Source organism: Ambystoma mexicanum, chromosome 5q (genome assembly GCF_040938575.1).
Source record: "Ambystoma mexicanum isolate Mex_15411 chromosome 5q, UKY_AmexF1_1, whole genome shotgun sequence".
NCBI lineage: Eukaryota > Metazoa > Chordata > Amphibia > Caudata > Ambystomatidae > Ambystoma > Ambystoma mexicanum.
In genome coordinates this window covers 1,300,736,376-1,300,760,569 of record NC_090933.1, presented here as the reverse complement: position 1 = coordinate 1,300,760,569, position 24,194 = coordinate 1,300,736,376, and the positions used below count along the sequence as shown (strand labels likewise).

The window sequence follows — 24,194 nt, the reverse complement described above, 5'->3', positions numbered from 1 at the left end:
CTTAGCACGACTTTTGTAATCTAGTTTGCAGGAGTATGTTTGCCGTAATTATACAGTCTGTTACACCTCTTGCAGCAGGCAGACCATGCCTACATAGACGCCCATTGCCATCTTCCATGTCACAACTGCGAATGCAGGCCAAAGGGCAGGCATCACTGAGCCTCTGTCTCTGTGAGCGGATGTAGGTGTCGGGTCCCGAGATGGGAGTGTGCGAACACTCCCATTCCTGTTTGTTTGCGTGTGAGGAGCACGTTCTGTTCCACAAGCTACTTTGAATCCTCTTCCACATGAAATGACTTCCTCTACATGGAAGGATTCAGGTGACCTTGTGAGTCTCATTTCTGGAACTGAGGTGGACCTTCCCAACCCTTCCTCCAAACCGGGGATAACAGAGGGTGAGGGATTGGGACATCTGTTGATGCTCTTACTATCTCAGTGGTATTAATAGGTTCCCTTAAAGGGAGTGTTCTTTGATGTCTCAAAGTAACAAGTGCATGCCTTCTGTGGGTGACATGGTGAGCGTAGATTGGCCTCTTCCTCACGCCGAGCCCTGCATCCCTTGGTTTCTGCTGACACCTGGTCCTCTTGGTGACCACACCATCCCCCACTGCTGGCCAGGCAGGGAACTTTGCCACAGCGTTGAGATGCCATGGCCTGAGAACATTAGCCAGAGGAAGTGATTGACACAGGTAATGCACACCCACAATAGGTCACGCCCAGTAAACTGTGCAGTCACTGTCTCACTGGCTGTGAGTAACATGTTATACAGAAGTCAGGGCTTGATTTGCTTACTAACCAGCTGTGAGTGACTGCTGTGTTGCACATGATTAATCGTGCTGTTATATCTCTGATTTTAGATGAAGAAGTCGGACCTTGTATCTATGCACTTGACACATGGCATTGAGCATCAGCGCCATATAAATACCAAGCATCCAGTGCGCCAGGTGGTATACATCCATGGAAGTAAGGGCTTTGTCAGCCTGGACGCTGCTGGCAGGATCCATCTGCACCAACCGGATGGTCACGTAGAGAAGTCGATCGAACCTGACCTAACTCTCAGCGGTTTGCTGGTTGCTCCCAACGTAAACCAGTACGTGGCTTGGGACTCGGACCACCTAAATGTGCTTAGTGCAGACTTTTCAGTGATTTCTACCGTACATTCTTCGCAGGTAATTTGCTGCGCCACGTACAACATGGAGTTGAACGAGTTGGTCACCGGTGGGGCAGGATACATCGCCACTTGGCGCTTCCGTTTCGGTTCCCACAAACTAGTCAGCCAGAAAGTGATGACCCAGGGCTTCGATAAGCGCGATGTAGTGAGCATGCTGGCTCTCGAGAAGTCTTTGCTGCAGTCCCAAAGGTGCTTTGCTGTCTGTGACAACGGTGTGATGGTTTTCAACCTCTGCGACGGGGCTCTTCTCACAAGCAGGAGGGACCTGCACATGCGGTAAGGAAGATCAGTATTATTGTTCCTTTGCACATGTTTTTGTTTTTCAACTGCTTTATTTGTTATACTAGCGAGATCAACCTGTGAACACGGACATACTAGAACGTTCTGCAAGGTATGGGACAAAATCATATGTAAAGAGGATGACCAGTGAAAATAATGTTGGAAAGAAAGTCGTACAAATATTACTGAAAGAATAAAGTATATGCAGCCTCAATACTTGGAATGAGATTGCTCTGATGGCTACTAAAAAGGCTAACTCGAATATGTGGGCGATCCTAAGAAGAAATGACTCATTGATGGAGTCTCTGAACCTGAATGGTTGTCCCATATTGTTAATACGCTAGGTCAGGGTGAGAGCGACGAAGCTCAGTTTCCTCTCCCTAATACAACATGCACATGCAACGTAACAATTTGTGAGATCATAATAATGATTGAACAACTTAATCCTTCTTGAGCTGCAGGACAAGATGGCATCTGCAATGCTCTCGTTAAAACTGCCCCATGGCTATGGGCTCACTGCCTCCCCCTGTTGTTTACCCACACAGGCAATACTGACTGTATCCCCCAACACCTGGTCAGACAGTCATATCTTGCCAGTTCATATGAAAGGGCCCTGGAACTTGGCTTCCAACTATCGAATGCTTGCCATGTTGGACGTCCTGTCCAAGATCTTTGGCAAGATATTACTGTCTGAAAAAAATGATTGGATTACAACATATAAAGTACTGCGTCCAAACCAGATGGGATACATTAAGAAATCTAGTACCACCCACTATCTGCTTATTCTAGTCACCTATATCGAATACGCGTGGAAGCGTAAACATATACCAGTCTATGCTGTGTTCATTGATTTTACTGAGGCATTCGACTCTGTGCTTCGCAATAGAGTGTGGTCAAAACTTGCACAATGGAACATACTGTTAATGCTATTATATTCCAACACATCGGTGAAGATCCGACTAGATGCTGAAGGCAAATTATCTACCTCAATTCCCACAAAATGCGGTGTTAAACAAGGCTGCACTGTCGCTGCTACATTATTTAACTTGTATTTAGCTGATCTCGGCATTGCGTTGTTGAATCCACTCTCATGCCCTCTTCAAATGGGCGCCCATCGACCTGATCCTGGTTGATTACACCCCAAAAGGGTTGCAAAGATGAATTCTTGACTTAGTAGTATACGCCAAATCTGACTATTAATTTGGAAAAGAGCAAAATAATGAAATGTTCTCCTTCTAAAGTTAATAACCGTATCGTCACGTGTACTCTGAATGGGCTCCCGCTAGCCAATCTTATCACCTATAATTATTTAGGTGTCCATGTTCAAAGCGATCTGAGATGGGAAACACACTGGCTAGCAACAAAGATGAAATGTTATAGAGCTGTTGGTACTCTTTGTCAATTCATAGGCCAACAAGCTGGGATCTCCACTGTGACCATCCTTCTACTTTATCAAACTAAAATTTGTTTGATTATGTTGTATGGGATAGGGATCTGGGGACACAAATATGGTGAAAAATGAAGCATTTTGAAGCATCTATTTTGCGTAAACTCTTGTTCCTTCCAAAATCTCTCCCAATTGAATATCTGTATTTAGAATGTGAGCTTACTGATATATTTGCTTATTCGAGTGTGAAAATGGTAATGTTTTGTGACAACCTTTTCAAATTGAAGAATAAGTCTATGATGCAGGCTTTGATTAGAGGCTTTTAACAAAGTTGATAACTGTAAGTCAATGGGGACCCGTGGTTTGCTGATCTCGGAACATTCCAAATGGAATGAAGGATGTCTTGGTATAACTACTAATGGGGTCGTGTATATGACAATGTCTCGACTAAAAACTAAACTCCAAGCATGTAGCCAAGAACAGCACCTCGTAAACTTGTATTCTGTGCGCAATGCTACGGCATTTTGTGATTACATTTCTGAACGCACCTGAAAACCAACGTACCTTACTGCATATCCTAATAGTGTTATCTCTAGGCAATATGAGACTAAAATTTAACATCAGTAATGCCTTGATCACACAAGGGGCACGACATGGAATCCCACAAAATATTAGATTCTGTCGCTTATGTGGCAATAATGATCTAGAAACCATTCAACATCTGTTGACAACTTGTGAAAGTCTCCATAAGCTACGATGCAGTTACCTACATTCTTATCGCAGTGGTGCGAATTATGATCGCAGCCTATTAGTCTGGTCTGTTTTTATGAATGGTTGTGACCACAATCTGATCGTTTATTTAGTTACATTGTATTGACAATGGATTGAGATCAATGACATATTATCTTGCTGAAGCAATTTTTCTCAGTCATTCCCTTCAATCTGTGAATGAGAGAAACATATTGGTTATTAGTGGCTTGTTTTTAATAATAGTTTTAATTATGCCTTGTTTCATTTGATCTTTCTTCTTAGTTTACTTTAAGTATGTATTTCGTAATGCTACCTGATCCAAGTTCTTCTGATTGTTTTTATCGTGATGACCAATTTTACTGTGAGGATGTGTATACTGTTGATTAGTTTTACACCTTGATGTATAATATTTGTTGTAAATGTTTTGTGTGTTTTTTATGTTGTATATGCAAAGCCATTCGGCTGTATGTATATGAAATAAATAGTAATATATACAAATATTGTATGCTTAAAAGATATCTACATTCACAAATGAAGTGAAGAGTTAATGTTTTTTGTGCACTGACTCCTATCGATTAAGGTAATCTGAATTAAAATGTCGGCATTCTTAATATATCAACAGTGAGAGAATGGGCCTCATTATGACCATGGCGGTAGAGTGCTGCCGGCGCCGTCTCTACCGCCACATTACAAGTTTGCGGCCGCTTTGTACGCCTGGTCAGACCAGACGTGCAGAGGGGCACTCGCTAGCAGAACAGGGTGGTAGCAACAGTCCCGTTATTAACGGGGCTGTGTTACCTTCATCCACATTGGGAATGAGGACGTATCGAGTCCGGTCCCGCGAATGGGAATTACCGGGCCCGCAAAGGTCGGAATGACCCGGTAATTCCCATTTTTCGGGACCAGGACCCGAGTTTGGGGGTAGCCATGCCGGTAAAAAGGGCATGGCTACCTCCAAACTCGTAATGCGGCCCAATGGTTTCTATTATTTCTTTTTTTTTTTAAACCTTTATTTATATATTTTTTGTATTTTTTTGTATTTTTTTTTAAATCACTTAATGATTTTTACAAAAGGTGAATTTAGCAGCCTTAACTTTTCACGTAATACAAAAATGTCTGAGAAGTGTAAAACAACAAAAAGCGATAAGATGATGATTAATCATGGCTCTGTCAGCGAAAGAACTCCTGCATGGTGCTATAAAAGGTTGATTCCTTGTTTGATTTTCCTCAATGCGGTTAAAAGGATTTTTGTTGTTGCTATTGTCCACAACGTTTTTTCTCCGTTGATGAAACGGCCCCACCAAGAATCTTCTTAACCCAAGAGGAACGGGGAACATAACTGTTTTAAGTAAACTCTTCTGGTTTCCTGTATGTAAGGGCATGACAACAAGAGATGTCTTAATATTTCGGTCTAATCTGGGTTTTTGCACAGTCTGCATTTGTTTGTGGTGGAGATGTTTCTCACCACTCGGATTTCGTTTGTGTCCAAGAGGTTTAGCCGCCCCCTAAGGAACACGTTTCTTAAAGCTTTATTTGGGAATTTCTTCAAAAAAGCCTGAGTTTCATTTAACTTTTTAGGGTTCAGTGGAAGGTGGGCTGTCAGCTTGTACTTCGCTGCCCTTTCCAATGTGTGGATCCAGTCCAATTCTTCCATTTTCTTTTTTCTTCTTTATCAAGTCCTCTTCCATGCATTTTACTGTGGCCAAATATATATTTTTTTTCTCATTGGCCCATGCATTCAGCATTTTATAGCCTGCTCCTTTGATTTCTAGGTCTATTAGCTTGTAGATCTTAGGGCTGTCCATGAGCAGGGATTTACTGAATAACATCATACTGTTTGTCTCGATCGTTGCTTTTAACAAAAGTATGCTCAGTTTGCGTCTGATCGAGAGCATGGGGGTTGACTTAGGTAGATTTAGGACTAATCTCCATAAATAGGCTTCCAGTTTCTGCCAGATGTTTTTCGGTATGTTTGGCATTGCCTCAACTCCGTATGTTATGGTTGGTATCACCTTAGCTCTGTACAATTGGATTGCTGGTAAGAGCGAAAAGCAACCAAATTATTTGTCCACAGCTCCGGTTTGCGACGTGAGTTTCCTCCCAAAGAGTACGCTGCATGGTGTTTTCTGCTCTGGAGCTGTCCAGCATCACTCCCAAGTCCTTGAATTTGGGTACTTTTTCAATTGTGATCCCTCCAAGTATCATCTTAGATGTTCTTTTCTTTTATTTTCTATTACCATCACTTTTGTTTTTCCCTTGTTGATTTCTAGGTTGTTTAAACTGATGTACTTGGTAAGGTTGTCCAGTTGTCTTTGCAGACCGATTGCTGTATAGTCAAGGAGAATCATATCGTCCGTGTACAACAAGCGAGATATTGGTGTTTGCCCAATTTTTGGTAGAAATGATCTCACGCTCTTCTCCGTATCTTTAAAGTCCCCAAGGTATGCTAAGAAGAGAGCTGGAACTCTTGTGATGGGTATTTCTTCTGATAACAGCCCCTGCTGGCTCAAACAAACTCTCATTTTGGTTCCGGAATAATGAGATTTCTTCGGGTCTAGGATAGTCAGTGGGCAATTCCAAGCTGAAAGTTTTGGCCATCGTTTTCCTCGATCGGCCTGGTCAAACGCTTGCGCCAGGGTCGATAAAAACAACAAAGACCCTAGTGCTCCCTTCCAGGATCTTGCTCTTAATAATGCTCAAAAGCATTCTGTTGGCCAAGGTTCCAATGTTTTTCCTGAAGCCCGCCTGGAAAGGGTCATCTCAAGCCGCGGTCTTTGCCCAAGATTGAAAACTTGCCAAAAGGAGGGAGCCAAAGACCTTCCCGATTACATCAAGTAATACAATTTGGCAGTAGTTTCTGGGGTCTTCTTTGCTATCCTTTTTGAAGATGGGCATCACTATTGATGATGTCCAAGACGATGGTATGGTCTTGGTCTCTGAGCACCTTTTGAAGACCGTGCTGATGAAGGATGCCCACTCCACTGGATGGTTTTTTAGGTCGATGTTTGTTAACCCATCCGGGCCCCGGGCTCTTGATGTTTTTAACTTGCGTATCACGTTTTCAATTGTGTCTCTATCATATAAGTCGGCCCAGGAAGAGCTCTTTTCCTCTTTTTTTGGCGAACTGTTTTCCGGAGGCGAGTGAAACAGAGTTTTAAAGTGCTCCACCCAGGTGGCTTCCCCCACGCTGTTTGAGATGGTGTCTTCGAATTGAGATTCTGTTGATCTTATCAGTGACCAGAATTCCCAGGCGTTGTGGCCCCCCACCATCTTCAACATTGCTTCCGAATCTTGCTGATATAATTTAATCCGGTAGCTTTTGATCCAGGACTTGTATTTCTTCACTTCTTCGTGCAGCATATTTTTATAATATTGGGACTTGTATTTGGACGCCAGTCTTTTGATTTTACGCATCTCACCACTTTTGTCTACCAGTAGTTTCTCGAAGTTATGTTTTTTCAATTGAGGTGGGTAGCTGGATTTTTCCCCTGCCGATTTGTATACTGTTAACAGTGGTTGGTAATCCGTTGATAAAGAATTTCTGGCGCTGTTCCTATAATTTATCGTTAGTTCTTTGATGTTTCTTGTGCTCAGCCTCACTATATTTCTCTGAGTGTTAGTTTCGATTTCAGTACTTGTTTTTATTTTCAGAGCGTCCATAGTAGCCATTGTTACTGACAATAGATTATGGTCACTATGTGTGGTCTTAATAACCTCAAACGAAGTTATCAATGATAGAATTGGCCATGATGTGAAGATGTAATCGATTGAGGCCAAAGCACCCTCTTTTTCCCAGATTGTAATATGATTTGGTTGGTTAAATAGCTGTCCTGTATCGAGAAGGTTTCTTGATTCCATAAGTTCAATCCAGAGAGCACATCGCTCTTCTGATAGTGACTTTTTCCTGTTCACCAGGTCTTCTGGCCTGCATGTGGCATTTAAGTCACCACATATAATTATGTGTGTGGCTTGATGTTCAGCGTCATCGATTGCTTTTTCTATCATCGTGAGGTAGTTTGTGTTTGTGATCGCTTGGGGATTCCAATAAGTGTCTGTGATTGCAATCATGATCTGTTCCTTCCTTATTTGCATATTGGTCTGTTCCCAGTTTACGAGAATTGCCAATAGGGAGCTATTCGCTAGAACGGTCTCCTGGATGTGAATTCCACTCCCTGAACGGACAGCCGTTATAAGGCCCGAAGATGGTCGTCCTTTAGGCCTTTTAAGAGCCGGTGATATTTCAAGCGCAAATCCATCTAAAGTTGGTTTCTCTATCAGCCAGGTTTCCTGGAGGCAGAGAATATCAAAAGCTCCCAGGTCTACATCTTCGGCTGCCGTAAGGTGTTGGTGTCCTCTCGTATTCCAGGATCCCAAACTCAGCTCCTCAAACCGAGCCTCAGGAGTTGTCATATCATCTGTGTTATGTAGTTGTTGAGGTAAGTGAGCAAATTCCTATTTTTTAGATGTGAAGTTAAAGCCTTTGGCATCCATGCCCACAGTTGATTCAATGGAGCAGGTATTTTTTCCTTTGCCATCGATTTTGAAGGGATAAATTGTGGATCTTGTGTAGTAGTTATTTTTATTTTGGACAACGGACCGCTCAGAAATCTTCCATTGTCAGACACCTCTTTAAAGAGGGCCATGTCAGCCGTCCTAGGGCTGCCCGTCACCTTTTCCGGTCTGGGGGACTGTTCCAGTTGGCGTTCACTTTCCGTATGCCGATTTTGTGTGTTCTGTTTATCCGTGGTATTCTTTGAAACAGGTACTTGTTTCCTGGGTTTCTGTTTCTGTACTGGTCGTTAGTTCTTGAAATATAATGCAGTTTGGTTTTTAAGTCAAGGTTTTCCGGGTAGTGTGTTTTTTCTCTCATCTCCTTAAAAACAAAGCCCCGACTCAATAGGTTTTCTGCTGCGTCTTGGATCGAGGGTTTCATAGCCAGGGAGTTTATGTGTAGGTAGGATTTCGCTTTGTGTACCTCGTGATATGGCTCTACTAGTACGAGGTCCTCTGTATGGTGTAAAAGATTTAAAATTGTTCTCCTGCTCAGTATAATTTCATTGTGATTATCCTGTGTTTGGTCCAGTTTGAACATATGCACACCAGCCACTCTCCTATCTGGACTTTCTGGTAGCTTTATGATCTTTTGTTTTTTTTTCACTTCCTTGGTGGATTCTGGGGGCACGGTTGTTATGATAATCAGCGTCTTTTTGTGTAGACCTTGATCTAGGTCTTTGGGTCCTCTTTGCAGGATTAGCTCTCATATTTTAAATGGATCTTTTCCGTCTGGGCAAGGCTTTAGATTTCTGGCTGGCGTTTATTGAAGTCTTGGTTTTTCTATGCCCTGGAACAACATCCTCGTTTCTTCGTTTGGATGCAGAGGTTTTTTGAAGACCCCAGTTTGTTACTGTGGTCAATTTTCTGCACCTTTCTTCCAGAGTTAAGAAACGACTTTCTGGGTTTGTGGCTGCCAAACTCCTGTCAGAGGATTTTGCCTCTTCCACAGTTGCTGCGGAATTACAGGTCGTCATTGGTTCAGCTGTAAACGATTCCTCTTGTGAATTTTCTAAATCACGCAAGAGATGTTGACTTATGTTCATTGACGCCTGATCTGCTAAAAGTCTTCCACCGTTCTCTGTGATTTTGCCAAGTTTTCTTGTTGGTCCCCTTGTTTCCTCGGCATGACGAAATCGTCTAAATCTTTCAACGGCCCCACACAGGGTATTGTTTTCCTGAGAGCCGGAATCGGATGTCCATTTAGAGTGGTGTTAACCACAGCGGATTTTGTTTCCTCCAACGTTGATACACCTAGTGTAATTTGCCTTGATTCGTCTTTGGTTTTTTTTGGTTTGCTTTTCAATTACTCAAAGATGGGGAATTCTTTGTTGAGGTCAGGCTTCTCCCCAATCAGTGCGGTAGCAGTCTGTCCCGACTCCACCCTCAATACAGTTGCATCCTCCCTGAAAACAGTTATTCTTCGCCGGTGCAGTTTGTTTGGTCTCTCGGGCCACTAACGCTTTCTGGGTTTTTGGGACTATCAATGTTCTAAAGGTTTCTTTCGCCTGCACATGAGAGGGCGTCACAGAAATCAGGCAAGGGCCAATCACCTGGTACCCTCTTTGTCATCTTGTTTGTTGGTGCCTTGTTTCTTTGAGTCAGGTGATATGGGAATGTGATGTTCCACTAAGGTTTGTGTTCCCGTCTCAATTTTTCTTGAGGCCCGCGGCATGCAAACCTTCAAGTAGTCCCCTTCATTGTGAATATTTGCTCTTTGAGTTGGTATCACCTCACTCTGATCTTTGAATCTCTGTTCCATGGCGGTGATGTAACCTTCCAGGAATATGAGCTTTGTGTGCATCATCACAGCCAACGTTGTGTGGTCTTTTAATGTGTTGTTTAACGACTCGTACAGTTTTCTGAAGGGTCTAGGGCAACCGTTACTGCAGACATTATTGTCAAGAGGTCAGGTTATTTTGATGGAGTTTCTTTAGGTGTAATCATCGGGCGTTCACTCAACCTTCTGGTTTTGTGTGGTGAGCGCTGGGACATCGACATTTTTTCCGGGAAGGGTGGCTGTTCCCATTTTCCAAAGGTTTGTTGTATCCTGGTGTCACCATCAAGTTGTACGTTTCTTTTTCCTTGTGTGGAGAAATCAATGTGACTCCTTTTAGAGGACTGGAGTCCAAATTTTCTATCCGAGGAGGGGTGTTTAGTTCCGTTGTTGTTGCCTGTTCAATTACAACTGATTTGTTTGTGGGGGGGTAAACCTCCTCGAAAACTGGTCTTTGTATTGCAATTTGCCCGTTAGCAAGGGAGCGTGCGTGGAAAGACTGATGTAATGTCAAGGGTGGCGAAGACCAATGGGACAAGGGCTCTATTGACCTTCTTTCCTTGGGCGTTTCTGTCGCCAATTTGATTTCAAGACGTTGTGGCCGTGGCTTGGATGTTTCAGCCGATTTCGGTATGTCATTTACAATTGGGTGGATTTTCAAAGTTGTAGGTGTAGATTTACCATGGCTTATTTCAGTGTTTAGGGCAGCCAACTTTGGTATTTCGTCGACTTTCTGGAGTTTTGCTGTTGATTGCGGCTTTGCACCGCTTCCAGGATTTCAGCATCAGAGATTTCCCCTATTGTGTCTAACTTTCTCTTACATTGTTTGTTGAAGAAGTCTTTAAGTGTGCTGGGGGCATGGCTACAGAGCCATGTGAAAGGACGTGTCTCAGAGGGAGCTCCTGATGATCCTGGATGCTACAGACAAAAACGTGCAAAAAATGTTGAAATCGGTGCTAACAAAGAAGGAGCAGCTGTGTGAAGATCCACCGCACACAGACGGAACGAATTGTAAGGACTGAGGCCGGCACGCAGGAATTCAGAACAGAAACAGCATCCCGAGTCTCGCCGAAACAGAAAACAAAATGGTGGTCCGCTCAGAACAAAGGAACGGATAGAGGTCGCAGAGGTCCGCAACACGCTCGCCGCCGGTGCGGATGTCGGCACTGTAAGCTGCACATGACCCGAGAAATACAGGAAGAAATGCGCGGCCGGATGAGAGAATCGGCACGCAGGGTATGCTGAGCGGACCCCAGGGCGAACAAAGAAACCCGCAGCAGAGCGCCACGTGGAGTCTGGAAGTGTCCCCTGGGTGAAGAAGGCTCGTAACATGAGCAGGCTGTGACCATGGACATTGAGATCTGCCGGCGCCCTTTATGAAAGACGCGAGGGAGGCCGCGCAAGCTGGGATAGATACATTGTGGCAAGCGCTGGCGGGACTCAGCCGGCGGATGCATCACGCACGAGGAGCGGCAACACTGTGGCCACGAACTGATAAGGACGTGCTGGTTAGGGCTGAGCCCCAGGAGTGCTGGAAGGTCTCCACCGGAGCACACACGAACATCGTGTGCATGCAAACTAAGTAAGGAGAAAGTTTTATAGCGGAGGCGTGGAGGTGGCCGTGCGAACAGCAGATGAAGGGTGCTCTGCAGAGAGCGAAGTGAAGCGGCGTTAGGGGGATGCCCTGCGCCTCTCCTTGGACATCTGCTTAAGGCTAGCCAAGCAAGGGCTCCACACCGGAGCCCATCTGAAAACATCAGGCGCTGGCCTGAGGAAAATCCCTTGTTCACCTGCCAGGAATTGCAGAACGTCCCGTAGGGGCGCAGGATGGCCTGAATGATGGGATCAAGATAGGAGCTGGAGGCCTATAACAGAACAGCACACGATAATTTGAAGGCCGACCCTCCAAGTGAACATTTTGCAATCGTACAGGCAGAGGGGCCTAGAGGAAAGGCCATGCAAACGCCACAGCATAGGGGGCCATACCACCCCCAGAGAGACATCCCCTGAATCAGCTGCAGAAGGGCACTAACACACAGTCCCATCGCCCATCAGGGAATGTAGTTGGCACTGTAGGCGCTGGGAGACACTTGCCCCAGGAAGGTTGGAAGAGGGACACAGGACACATTGCTAATTCCCATAATGAGCAGCGAAGACCACGGCCCGGGAGGACCATAGAAATGAACTGCGGTATGGTTAGTGGAGAGTCAAGCTCCACGGAGGATAACAGGCCACTGTGAGTGGAGCCACGCTGGGGCACATCACTGGGCAACAGCGTTATCAAGGGTGCGGTGCACAATCCACCCGTGTAACATAGACAGACCGCTAGGACCTTTACCACAGCCTCCCTGAGGCCTCATAAAAGATATTGGAACAGCCTTGAGGCGCTGGGGATTGCACCACTGGGAGTGTATTCTGCAGCATACGGAAATACTGAGATGGCGAACAAACAGATCAAGGTAAAGGGTAAGCAGCCCACACTGGACGAATACGCCAGGACACCGACTGGCCCGGACGGAGCCAGGAGTAAAGACAAAACCCCGGCAGGAGGAATGGCTGCAGTGGGCACAAATCAGGAGGTCCTTGCGGCGATCGCGGATTTGAAGGCGGCCTGGGAGACCAAGCTCCAATTAGCTGTGACGGAATTGAAGACGGCAATGGAGCTCCAGGTTGGGGCGGTACAGGAAGACGTGAACCTCCTCAGGCAGGATGTTAGGACTCTGGCGGAGGGCACAGAGACTCTGGAGAAAGAGATGGGCCCTACTAGGGCAGACTGTGCTGCGCACAAACGAGAGCTCCATGCCCTGGTGCAACGTGTGGGCAATTTGGAAAGTAGGGCGGAGGAGGCGGAAGGACATGCCCGGAGCATTAATATTTGCATTGTAGGACTGCCAGAAGGAGCAGAGGGACACAACCCGATGGAATTCGTGGAAAATATGCTGCTGCAGGAGATCGCCGGGATAACCCTGACTCAGGGATTCGCAGTGGAAAGAGCGCACAGGGCCCTAATGAGGAAGCCGCCGCCGGGAACTCCGCCCAGGCCGATGATCGCCAAGATCCTTAACTATCGGGATCGGGAGAGAATCCTTGAATACTTCCGCAAAGGTGGAACAATACAGAGAGGGGCGGCGAGCATAACTGCCTATCCGGATTATACCCTGCCGGTACAACGAAGCCGTATGAACTTTGGATCTGTCAAGAGGAGATTGCGGGAGGCTGGTTACAAGTACATGCTGCTCTACCCGGCCAAACTAAAAGTTTTCTATAAGAACAAGACATTGTTCTTCGACACTCCGGTGGACGCCATGGAGTGGCTAGATATGCAAAGCTGCCCTCAAGAGCCAGATATCCAGAATGAAGATGGAGCAGGACGAGATAAGTAAAGCTGCGAATCTGGTGGGACCTAAGACTGTAGGACTTGATTATAGTCATGGATGCAGCTGGAAGGTGGGCATACGCTGGTTGATAGGAAACATGATCCGTGAGCACGGAGAATGTTGCGTGGTGAAGGAGCCTCTTAGGGCCGATCTTTATACCCCCATTCAGAGTGTTCTCACTTTTGGGCTTCCAAGGTGGAACCGAACGCGGAGATGCCTGAGATCCAGGGATGGAGCTGGACAGTTGTTGGGGTTGGTTGTTGGGATCGGGCAGGGTGGGGGGAGGGGAAGGGCTGTGGGATGTTTGGGGTGTATATAGTTATGGGGAGTTTTAGTCTGAACATGAGCCTATATAGCAGAATTGGATGGTTGAATCTGTGTCACGCAGGAGGGTGGGATCTGCTGGAGGTAGATAAGGGGGACGATATTGAGCCACGGGGGATCTTAAAATAATCACATGGAATGTCAGGGGACTGAACAGCTACTTGAAAAGGAACAAGGTCATGGTATATCTGAGAAGGCAAAGGATAGATATCGCGCTGTTGCAGGAAACACATCTGACACGGGAAAAGATGGAGCTGATTGTCAAGAAATGGAAAGGGGTGGTGGTGGGCTGAACATACTCTGCGTATGCCAGGGGAGTACTAATCTGGGTGGCGCTGCATGTTCCGTTCTACCCATTGCAGGCGGTGGCGGAGACGGATGGGAGGATGGTCATGCTGAGAGGGCTGGTGGAGAATAAGGAAATAAGCATTGTAGATACATATGCCCCCAATTGGGATACAGCAGCATATTTCAGGACTCTGAGTGCCAACCTCGGCATATGTATGTGCAGTGCAGTGATTTGGGGTGGTGATTTTAACTGTGTACTGAATCCTAACGTAGACAGATCGGATGGTAAGATTGATAGACCTTCCCCAGCTGCGAAGGCACTACAGACACTGCTAGATGACTTTCGTCTGGTGGATGTGTGGAGAACTAGATACCCCCAAGAAAGGCAATACTCGCATTACTCCGCCCCTCAACAGCTACATACGAGGCTGGACTACGTCTTTGCCACGTCGGAGGTAATAGCAGAGATTACTCAGGTAGAATATAAGGCGAGGGTCCTCTCAGATCACTCGCCATTGGTCCTGGGGTGGCAGTATCGCCCCCCGAGGGCACGGATCCCGACGTGGCGCCTTCGTGCTGAGGCGCTCAAGGATCCAGTCTTTAGAGAAGATATAAGGGAGGAGATTGCCAATTACTTTGAAGAGAATACGGGTAGCGTTGACTCAGCAAGTACATTATGGGAAGCCTGTAAGGAAGTGATGCGAGGGGCTGCCATATCAAAAGCAAAGGGCCTGCAGGGCAGGGTTCTAGCTGACCTACGACGGACGGAAGAGAAACTGGAGGGAGTATTAAAGGGCGGATGTGAAAATATGGAGCGGGTACTTGGGCTGCAGCAGCAATGTGCGGAACACTGGGAGAGGCTCTGCAACCTTAACTATAAAAAGTACATTGAGAGACAGCATGCGGGAGGGGATAAAACAGGACGGCTGTTAGCGTGGCTATACAAGAGCGAGGCTCCCAGATCCCCGATCAGAACGATAATGAGGGAAGATGGTAGCGTAGTGGACACCCAAGAGGGTGTCAACGAGGAGTTCGGAGAATATTATAAAGTGTTGTACGCAGACAAAATGGGGGGTAGCCGAGAGGAAATAATGGAAACGTTAAAAGACATATGACTACCCATGATAAGTGAGGAGGAAAGGGAGGAGCTAGATGCACCAATCACCCTGGAGGAGTTAGAAGAAGTGGTGAGGCAGTTACCTACCTGCAAGACCCCAGGGGCGGATGGGCTTCCGAGTGAATTTTATAAGACATACAGGGAGGAAGTGCTCCCCCCGATGTTAGAAATGCTCAATGAAGCGTTTGAGGTGGGACGGTTGCCGGAATCACTTAGAGAGGCGGTCATAATACCGCTTCCCAAGCCTAATAAACCTGCACACAGTTGCGGCTCTTACAGACCTCTCTCGATGTTGAATCAGGAGGGCAAGATATTGACGGCTGTCCTGGCAAACAGATTGCAGAGAGTGATTAGCAAGCTAATACACCATGACCAGACGGGCTATGTCCCGAATAGGAATATAACTCATAATCATAGGCGACTCCGACGGGTTGTTGAATGGGGAAGTATGGCTGAAGGCGAAATGGCGATCGTGTCCTTAGATGCGGTCAAAGCTTTTGACTCAGCCGAGTGGCCGTGGTTGCTGGCGGCCTTGGAGAAGTATGGTATGGGGCCCGGTTATATGAGGTGGGTGAAGATGCTATATAGTGAGCCACTGGCCAGAGTCAGAACGGGATCAGTAATATCTGAGAGGTGGCAACTTAGTAGAGGCACTAGCAGGGGTGCCCTTGGTCCCCGATGCTCTATATATTAGCCCTAGAGCCCCTAGCAATATATCTCAGACAGCAATATGATACGATAGGCATTGAGGTGGGGGGAGAACGACACCTGATCTCCTTATACGCAGATGACCTGTTGCTATACTTAAAGTATCCAGAGGAACATCTCCAGTACATACTGGAGGTGATGGCGAGGTATGCAGGGCTGTCTGGGATAGCGGTAAATCCCCAAAAATCTAGTATGTATCTGCTAGGGGACTGTAAGGGAACCCCTGAGAGACAGTTACCAGTGTTACAAATACCATGGGAGGTTAGTTCTTTTCGGTAACTTGGGATAGACGTGTACCATACGATGGAGGAGGAACACAAGCATAACACCGAGGTGGCACTCAAGAAAATCGAGAAGTGTATGCTATTTCGGGTTAAGTTGCCCTTAGCAATGATGGGACGGGGTGCAATGCTAAAAATGGTGGTCCTGCCTAGGCTTCTGCATTATTTTAGCAATATTCCATACATGATACCTAAGAAGTTCTCTGCTAAACTTAACAGTATGTGTAGGGATTTCTTGTGGCATGGTACCCGGAACAGAGTGGCACTGTGGAAGCTGCAGAACTTTTATGAAAAAGGGGGATAAAACTGCCCAATTTCGAGGTGTATTACGTAGAAAGTCAGCTGCAATATGTGGCTCAGTGGCTTTCAGACGAGGCGACCTCTGAATCTAGGCTATTTGGACATGATTGTACCCCATTTTACTTGAGAGAGATGATCTGGCTGCCCAAGTCCGAAATGAGTGAACGCCCCCGGATGATGATGCTCGGGTGGCAGATGTGGCGTCGAGCATGCCGGATGATGGAGAACCCATTTCCATGCTCCCCGCAGGTACCGCTAGTCGCATTGACGGGGGAAGATAAGCAGTTAAGGGCGATAATCAGGACCCATTGGGAATCGGTGGGGCTAATAACTTTAGGGGACGTCTGGCAGGTGGGGGCTATTTTGGACTTTGAGGCCCTTGAGGGGGAAACAGGACTGCATGAAACTGAATTAGAAGAAGAACCAGATGCCATCATAGAGGCAATATATGATATATCGGATGGGGGACATGAGATTTCTAGGTTGTATGAGATGGTGATGTCTAAGGTTGGGAAGGACTTGACGCAATTGAGACTAGATTGGGAGGCGGAAGTGGGAACCCCGATAGAGGATGGGATGTGGGAACGGGCACTGGGATACCATAAGAAGGTTGTCAAGGAATGCCAGACTAAAACAAATACAACTATATATAATGCACAGAGCATATATGACGCCTATGAGGATATCCAAGTTTGAAAACGCTGGACGACAAGCATGTCCCAAATGTGACGAGGAGAAAGCTGATATGACACATATGTTTTGGTCATGCCCAGTAATTGAGCGTTTCTGGGGAGAAGTGGCACAAAAGCTAGCCGAGAAAGGGGTCACGTTAATCATAGATACAGCTTGGGCCTGCTTGCTGGGAGGGTTCCCCAGATCATCAAAACTTAAGCATGTCGGTAAACTGAAAGATCTGGCATATGTGCTGGCTAAACGAAGGATTGCCATGGGATGGAAGACTTGTCACAGGCCACGGGTGGAGGTGTGGTGGAAGGAGTTGCAGAAATGGGCAGAGGCAGAAACAATGGTATGGCAAGAGTCGAACACTGTAGCGGGGGAGGAGGAGACAGGGACCCTGATGGCATGGAAATCATTAATAGCGGAATTGTTTGGAACAATACAAGAGTGGTCAGAATCTATAGGAAGCGAGACCCCGCCGCGTGCGGCGGACACAGAGAACGATGAACAGACAGGCTCATGAAAGAGGGTGGGGGGGAAGCAGTGACCAAGATTAAAGAATTGATATAATTATTTGGATGTGAAATGCACTGCGTGTTTGGTTGTATTGTTGTTTTGTTTGATTAAAATTAATAAAAATTGTTTAAAAAAAAAGTCTTTAAGTGTGCCGGTGAACAGGGGTTTTGGGAGAAACTTCTTGCTGATTACGTTTTTCACATGTTTTACATTTTCTCGTTTACATGGTTGCCTTTGTTGTTTTTGCAAGTTATTTACAGTGGTGGGGTTCCCAACGTTGTCTTTGTCACCCTCTTCTTCTGGAGGTGATTTCGGTCAGTTTGCGAACTAACTCGTTTTTTTCCGGGCAGATCGAGATGGTAATTTCATCATGGGGTTTACTTTCAGTCTGGTAGGCAGGGTCACTCCAACAGTTGCACCCACTGCCGTTTGGATTTGCATTTCGCTTTCACTTTTGTTTGTAAGCCCATCATTTGCCTGAATCTGATTTGTAGTACTCAGTAGTACTCAGTGTCTCGCCATTGCAGTGGCGGGAGTGGGCTTCTATGGGTACCTCAAAGTAAAATTTGACCGTGCAGTCTGTCTCCTGTAGGTGCCCAGTTTACACAGGCTCATGGAGGCCGCCACCCTCCACCTCCGGTCTCGCCAATATTGGGTCATCAAGGGCCAGGGGTTCTTCTCTGTGCTTTTATTCAGTAAAATACAATACAATAACCAATCATAAATCATGAAATAGTCAAACAATTCAAACATAATAACTAAAGAAAGATGCGTATGAAACCTATATACAATCATCTAACATACCCACCACCCCCCAGATAAAGAAGACAGAAAGCAATAAAATGAGACTAGTATAAATCAGTGAATTTCCCCCAGATCTTATCATAAGTAACCAATCTATTATTATTCCTGTAGCTCACCATTTCAACCTTTGAAAGATTGTGCATTTCAACAACCCACTCATCCAACTGCTGAGCAACCTTGGATTTTCATCCCCGTAGGATCAACCGTTTGCCAACAATAGCGCCTCTAAACAGCCATTTTGTTCTGTGAAGCATTCAAGGTATTCAACAATTCATCATCACCCAAGATCATCGTTTTGAAATCAGGGTCAAGATTACGTACTAGCACATCCACACATACCTCGCACACTTCCGTCCAAAAGCCACAAACTCTAACACAGCTCCGAAACATATGCTGAAGGGTACCGACCTGATGGACACACCCACAACATACATCCGAATCTGAAAGACCACGCTTCATCAAACGTTCTGGGCACCAATACACTCTATTCAAAATCTTAATCCGTCTGGATCTCTCACCAAGATTAAGAGAGCAAAGCATTACATTCCTGCACATCTTATGCCAAATATCTGGGGTTATATTGAAGCCAATCCTCCTACTCCATTCTTCCTGGAGTCTGTCATTATTCCTGTAATTCGCAACTATCAACTTGTATAATCTACTAGCCAAACCCCCTTCCCCCTGTTTTGGTTTAGCCAAAATGAGATCCAAGTCTAGGTTATTTGACTAGTCAATTTCACCAATAGATTTCTACAGACGTCTATAATCAGCCTTTGAAAAATCCAAAATGTCCCATTTCTCTTTCACTTCGTCAGCAGATAGCCACCTTCCATCTTTCTCCAAATCACCAATCCATTTCACAACACCTAAGAACCATTCGGGCAGGAACAGCATTCTTCAATTATCTCTAATCTTCAGATTTAACCAAACAGACACTTGCAGTGACTTCGGAGCATCTACCCCCCAACAGCTCCAGTAAATGTGTCCATGCTTCATGTAAAAAGTCAGTGGCAGGTAGCTTTCCACCACCCTAGTTCGGTTGAGTAGTCAAAAGTGCTCTCTGACTCAACGGGCCAGAAACACTCGCCTCCGCAATAGACCAATCATCTGACTCATTATCCAGAAATGGAAGAAACGATTGAGCTGAAAACGCCAAGTGATAGGCTCGAAAGTTTGGCACCCCCAGCTCACCACAATCCACAGGTAACTGAAGTTTCCAAATTTTGAGCCTAGGAGGCTTGCGATCCCAAATAAACTCCTGCATTAATCGCTCAGGTTCCTTCCAATAGTACGAACGAATCCTCAGAGGCAACATGCTGAGAATGTACCTTGGGGACCGAAGTCATCTTGAGCCCATTGACCTTACCCCACATTGATAAATTCAATAATGACTATCTATCCAAATCCATCTTGAAGTCTTTACAAACCTCCTTCAAATTCTCATCAACCATGTTACTCACCAACGGTATCAACCAGATACCCAAGTAACGCACTCTTGCTTCGCACCACCTGAAACCCATGGACGTGACCAAGGACTTATCACACATATAAGTAAGAGGCCCATAACCGCAGATTTGACCCAGTTAATTTTGTAGCCAGAGGCCTCATGAAAACTGGTAAAAAGTCCATTAAACAGGACAATGAACTACTCAAATCCTGTAAAACAAGCAAAAGATCATCCGCATAGAACCATACCTTCTGCATAACTCCCCAACAACTTACTCCACCCAACTCGGGATCACTCCTGAGTGCAATAGCCAACAGCTCAATTGCAAGGATGAATAAAAGTGGTGAAAGCGGATATCCTTGCCTGGTACCCCGTTCTAGTTGAAAGGATTCTGGTTTCAAACCATTAGTTTTCATATCCACTGTAGGATTTGCATACAATAACTCAATCCATGAAATAAAGTTGTTACTTATATTAATCCCGCGCATTACAGAGTATAAATATTCCCAACTTACTCGGTCGAACGCCTTTTCGGCATCGAGAGAAAGGACTGCAATATCACTAACAGAGTGCAAGGCCTGACCCATGGTAAGAATTGATTAAATTAATTTGATTTGTTTAAATCATTTTCTTGGCAATTGAACACTTCCATTTTGTACGATGAGGATATAATTGACAAAATTGTTTCTGAGGCAAATCGCTTTGTGGAAGAGAACCGCTCTGATGAGATATGTTTACAGAACATTTGGGAGGCGTTTAAATGTACCATGCGTGGGGTTTTGTTAGGCTTGTCAAGCAGGAAGTAGAAAAAAGATGAGAGGACTAGATTGGATCTTGATATGAGAATAAGGGATATCTCTCAAGATTTGATGCTTGATCAGACGGACATTGTGAAAGTAAAAGAACTACGGAAACTGAAAAGAGAGATGTATGATATTCTATCGATAAGGTTGGAATGGAACCTATATTACTCACAGTGTAGCTATTTTGAAAGGGGTGAGAAATTTAATAGATGGTTAGCGTATAGACTGAGAAAGTAGAATTCGGATGCAGCGATTACTTCAATCTTGGATCCTGACAGCAATGTCACACTTGATCCAAAATGGACTCATGGTATATTTAGGCAATATTACATGGATTTGTATCGTAATGAGTCGGGCATTTCAGGTAAAGGGAGTGACTTTTTGGTAACCTTAAGATCCCAAAGATTTCTGATACAGATAGTTTGCTCCTTGAAGTGGGACTGACGGTTGAAGAGTTGAAGACTGCGATTCAAAAATTTAATACTGGTAGGTCCCCGGGGTCGGATGGGCTTCCAGTCAAATTTTATAGAATATTACCAAACTCGGCTCTTGAGTTATTGAAGGATATGTTTTTTGCGTCCCGGAAGGATGGTGTGATGCCTAAGAGTACAAGTCATGCTTCGTATTCGGTATTTCTTAAAAAAGGGAAGGATGGCAACTTGCCATCTAGCTACCGCCCTATCAGTCTTATTAATACCGATAATAAAGTCTTGTCTAAGGTTCTGGCCTTGAGGATTGAAAAGTTTCTTCCAACATTGAATCATGATAATCAATCGGGATTTCAAAAGAATAGGCGTACATCCAGCAATGGTTTCTATTATTAATCATTTGCTGTACTATGCATTTTGATTGTGATCTCATTTCTACTTTTACCCATTCTTTTATCACTTCTTAGTCAATTATAGATTAAGCAACCTGGGCTGGAATACTTATGTGGACAAGCAAAAACTCCATGCACATTTTGCGCAGGAATCTGACCTGGAGGCGGCCCTCCTCACCCTAGACTCTGAGAAAGCTTTCGACAGAGTGGAGGGGAGGAACATGGCCTTGCTTCTTGAAAAATGGGAGCTGGGAAGAATTTTCATTCTTTACATTCTTGGGTTGGGGGTTCTATTCAGAGTGCCGTTTGCCAGAGTCTAGGTCAATGGGGCTCTTTCAGAGCCAATTCGGTTGTCTGGAGGCATGAAGCAGGGGTGCCACCTTTCCCCGTTGCTGTACGCTCTCACGATGGAACCTTTGGCAATAGCGGTACGAGAACACCACAGTATAAGGGGTATCACACAAGGGGGAAGTAGAGTTCAAGTTTGCCGACAACAAATTCACTTACTTGGCAGATGTCCACACTTCTCTTCGCAATTTACTTTCCCTCGTTGATACCTTTTGTGGCCTTTTTGTGGCTGAAAGTTTATACAACTAAATCTGCCATAATGCCGATGTGTGCCTCAGACTCCTTCCTAGACCTGAGGAAACAAGTGCTAGGTTTGAAAGTGGAAAAGACCTCGAGTATCTTGGGGTGTTGTTGCCCACAGACTTAACAAGGCTTTCGGCATACAATTTTTATCCCCTCTTCAAAACCATCAAACTATACTTGAGTAGGTGGACCCCACTTATACTGTTGTGGTACAGGCGTATGACTGCTGTTTAAATGAATGTTCTCCTGCAACTCTTGTATTTTTTCACGGCCTTGCCCACAAGGCTTCAAGAGTTTTTTCAGAGACCTCCAGACGGTGGTGAATAGGTGTGTGTGGCAAGACAAGTGCCCAAGGATCAAATTATCTTCTCTTACCCTACCAAAGGAGGAAGCAGGCTTTGGGTTCCCGTATTTTTCTTTATATTACAAAGCAGCTCAAGTGAGGGTTCTTCTGGACCACATGCGGGATGCTCTGTGGACGTTTTGGTCGTATGTCGAGGACATGGACACACACACACACAGCGAAAGTAAGAGACTTGTTATGGGCCCCTTATAGGACTTATACCGGACAGAATGAAAGATCACCCTAGTTTGAGGGTACTCTGGTCTGTATGAAGCGAAGACAAATTGACTGTCAAGTTATCTTTTTGGCCATCTCCCATGATATCGGTTTGGGGTCCTGACATAGATCTGGGGCGACGTGGTTTTCGCAATACGCAAGCATGGTCGGACTGGGTTTGGAGGTGGCGGGGCAGTTGTTTGCAGACAAAGTGTTTCTGGATCATGTTGCGTTTAAAGAGTTGGGTCCTTTGATGAAACCGTAAACTGAAAAAACTGTGTGGAAACCACATAGCTAGCCAGTCGCTCTCAAAATGTACTCCTAGCGGAGTTACTAATTGATTATAGAGAAGTAAATGAAGTTAATATCCTCTCTATGTGGTCTCAAGAGCCAGTACTTAAATTGATATTTAAAGTTTCAAACACACAATCTTGAGATCTCATTAGTGCAAAATATTGAAATTTAATGTTCAACAGTGAGGGAGGCCAGCTGTTTGTTTGTTCATTTATTTGTATTGCACACCAGACCCGGAGATATCGGGGCACAGAAATTACAAGGAAGTTCAAAGCTTACGTTGCAGAAATAAGTTACACATGGCAAATATGGCACAAAGTCGGGCAAAACGATAGCAAATTACAAGTCATCACAAATAGAGATAGGAACACAGGCAGGAACACTATGTCTAGGACCAGGGGGCAGTATTTTAGAGTCTATGTGCAGTGTAGTGAGGGTGGCAGGCCTTAGAGGTCTGTAGTCTTAAGCCAATTAATGCAGTTATATCTAAAGCTCTGGTATGATTGGTCCACTCGGAGTGAAGGTGGCAGGGAATTCCAAAGCTGGGCCGCTTTGACAGGAAAGCTGCTGCCCCCAACCTTTGATGATTTGAACCTGGGAATAGAGAGGCAGTTAGTATTGCTTAGTCTAGAAGGTCTAGTGGAGGTCCGTCTGTGGAATCTCTCAGAGAGATAGCTAGGAGCAGTGTTATTCAATGCTTTGTAGGTAAGCAAAGCAGTTTTCATTTGGATTTTGTCATTGGTAGACAGCCAATTATTTTGTCGCCTGATCTCAGATATATGTTCTCCCCTGGCTACGCCGAGGGCCGCTGTAATGGTGCTATTTTGGAGAGTTTGGATTCTCCTAATAATATATTTGTTGGAACCAATGTAGAGGGCGTTGCAATAGTCCAGCCTAGATAGGATGAGGGCTCTATCCAGGATGATGCAACTGTTGTTGGAAAGAAATGTTTTGCTGGTTCTGATGAGTTTACAAGTGTAAGCGGTGGCAGAGGCCATGGCATTAACTTCTTTAGTGAAGGTGAGAGTGGAATTGAGGTAAAAACCTTTGGTTTTTACCTTGTTGGCCACTTTGATGAGGTTGCCATCAATTATGAAGGAGGTATATCCATGGCCTAGTTTTTTGAGGTTAGCGGGGGTACCCAGAATGATGAGCTCTGTTTTGTCATCATTCAGGCATAGACCGTGAGTTGCCATCCATGCCTGGATGATGAGGTAAACTCTATTCACCAAGGCCAAACCCTAACCGTAATCCCCAAAAAGTGGGAGGAGAATCTGAGTATCATATGAATAGTTAGTGTAGGTGATACCAAGATGGTCCAGATCATCGTCGAAAAGGGGCTTAGTGAATATGTTATACAAGGTGGGAGAGA

General features: G+C 45.2%; 1 protein-coding gene across 1 annotated transcript in view; it reads left to right on the top strand.

Annotated features, from left to right (window-relative positions):
- WDR97 (WD repeat domain 97) overlaps positions 1–24,194 on the top strand; it is an 847,808-nt gene that overhangs the window by 102,745 nt on the left and 720,869 nt on the right. The window contains exon 4 of the mRNA XM_069621894.1: positions 858–1,447. Within this exon, the coding sequence (XP_069477995.1) occupies positions 858–1,447 (590 nt within the window). The remainder of the gene's footprint in view (positions 1–857; positions 1,448–24,194) is intronic.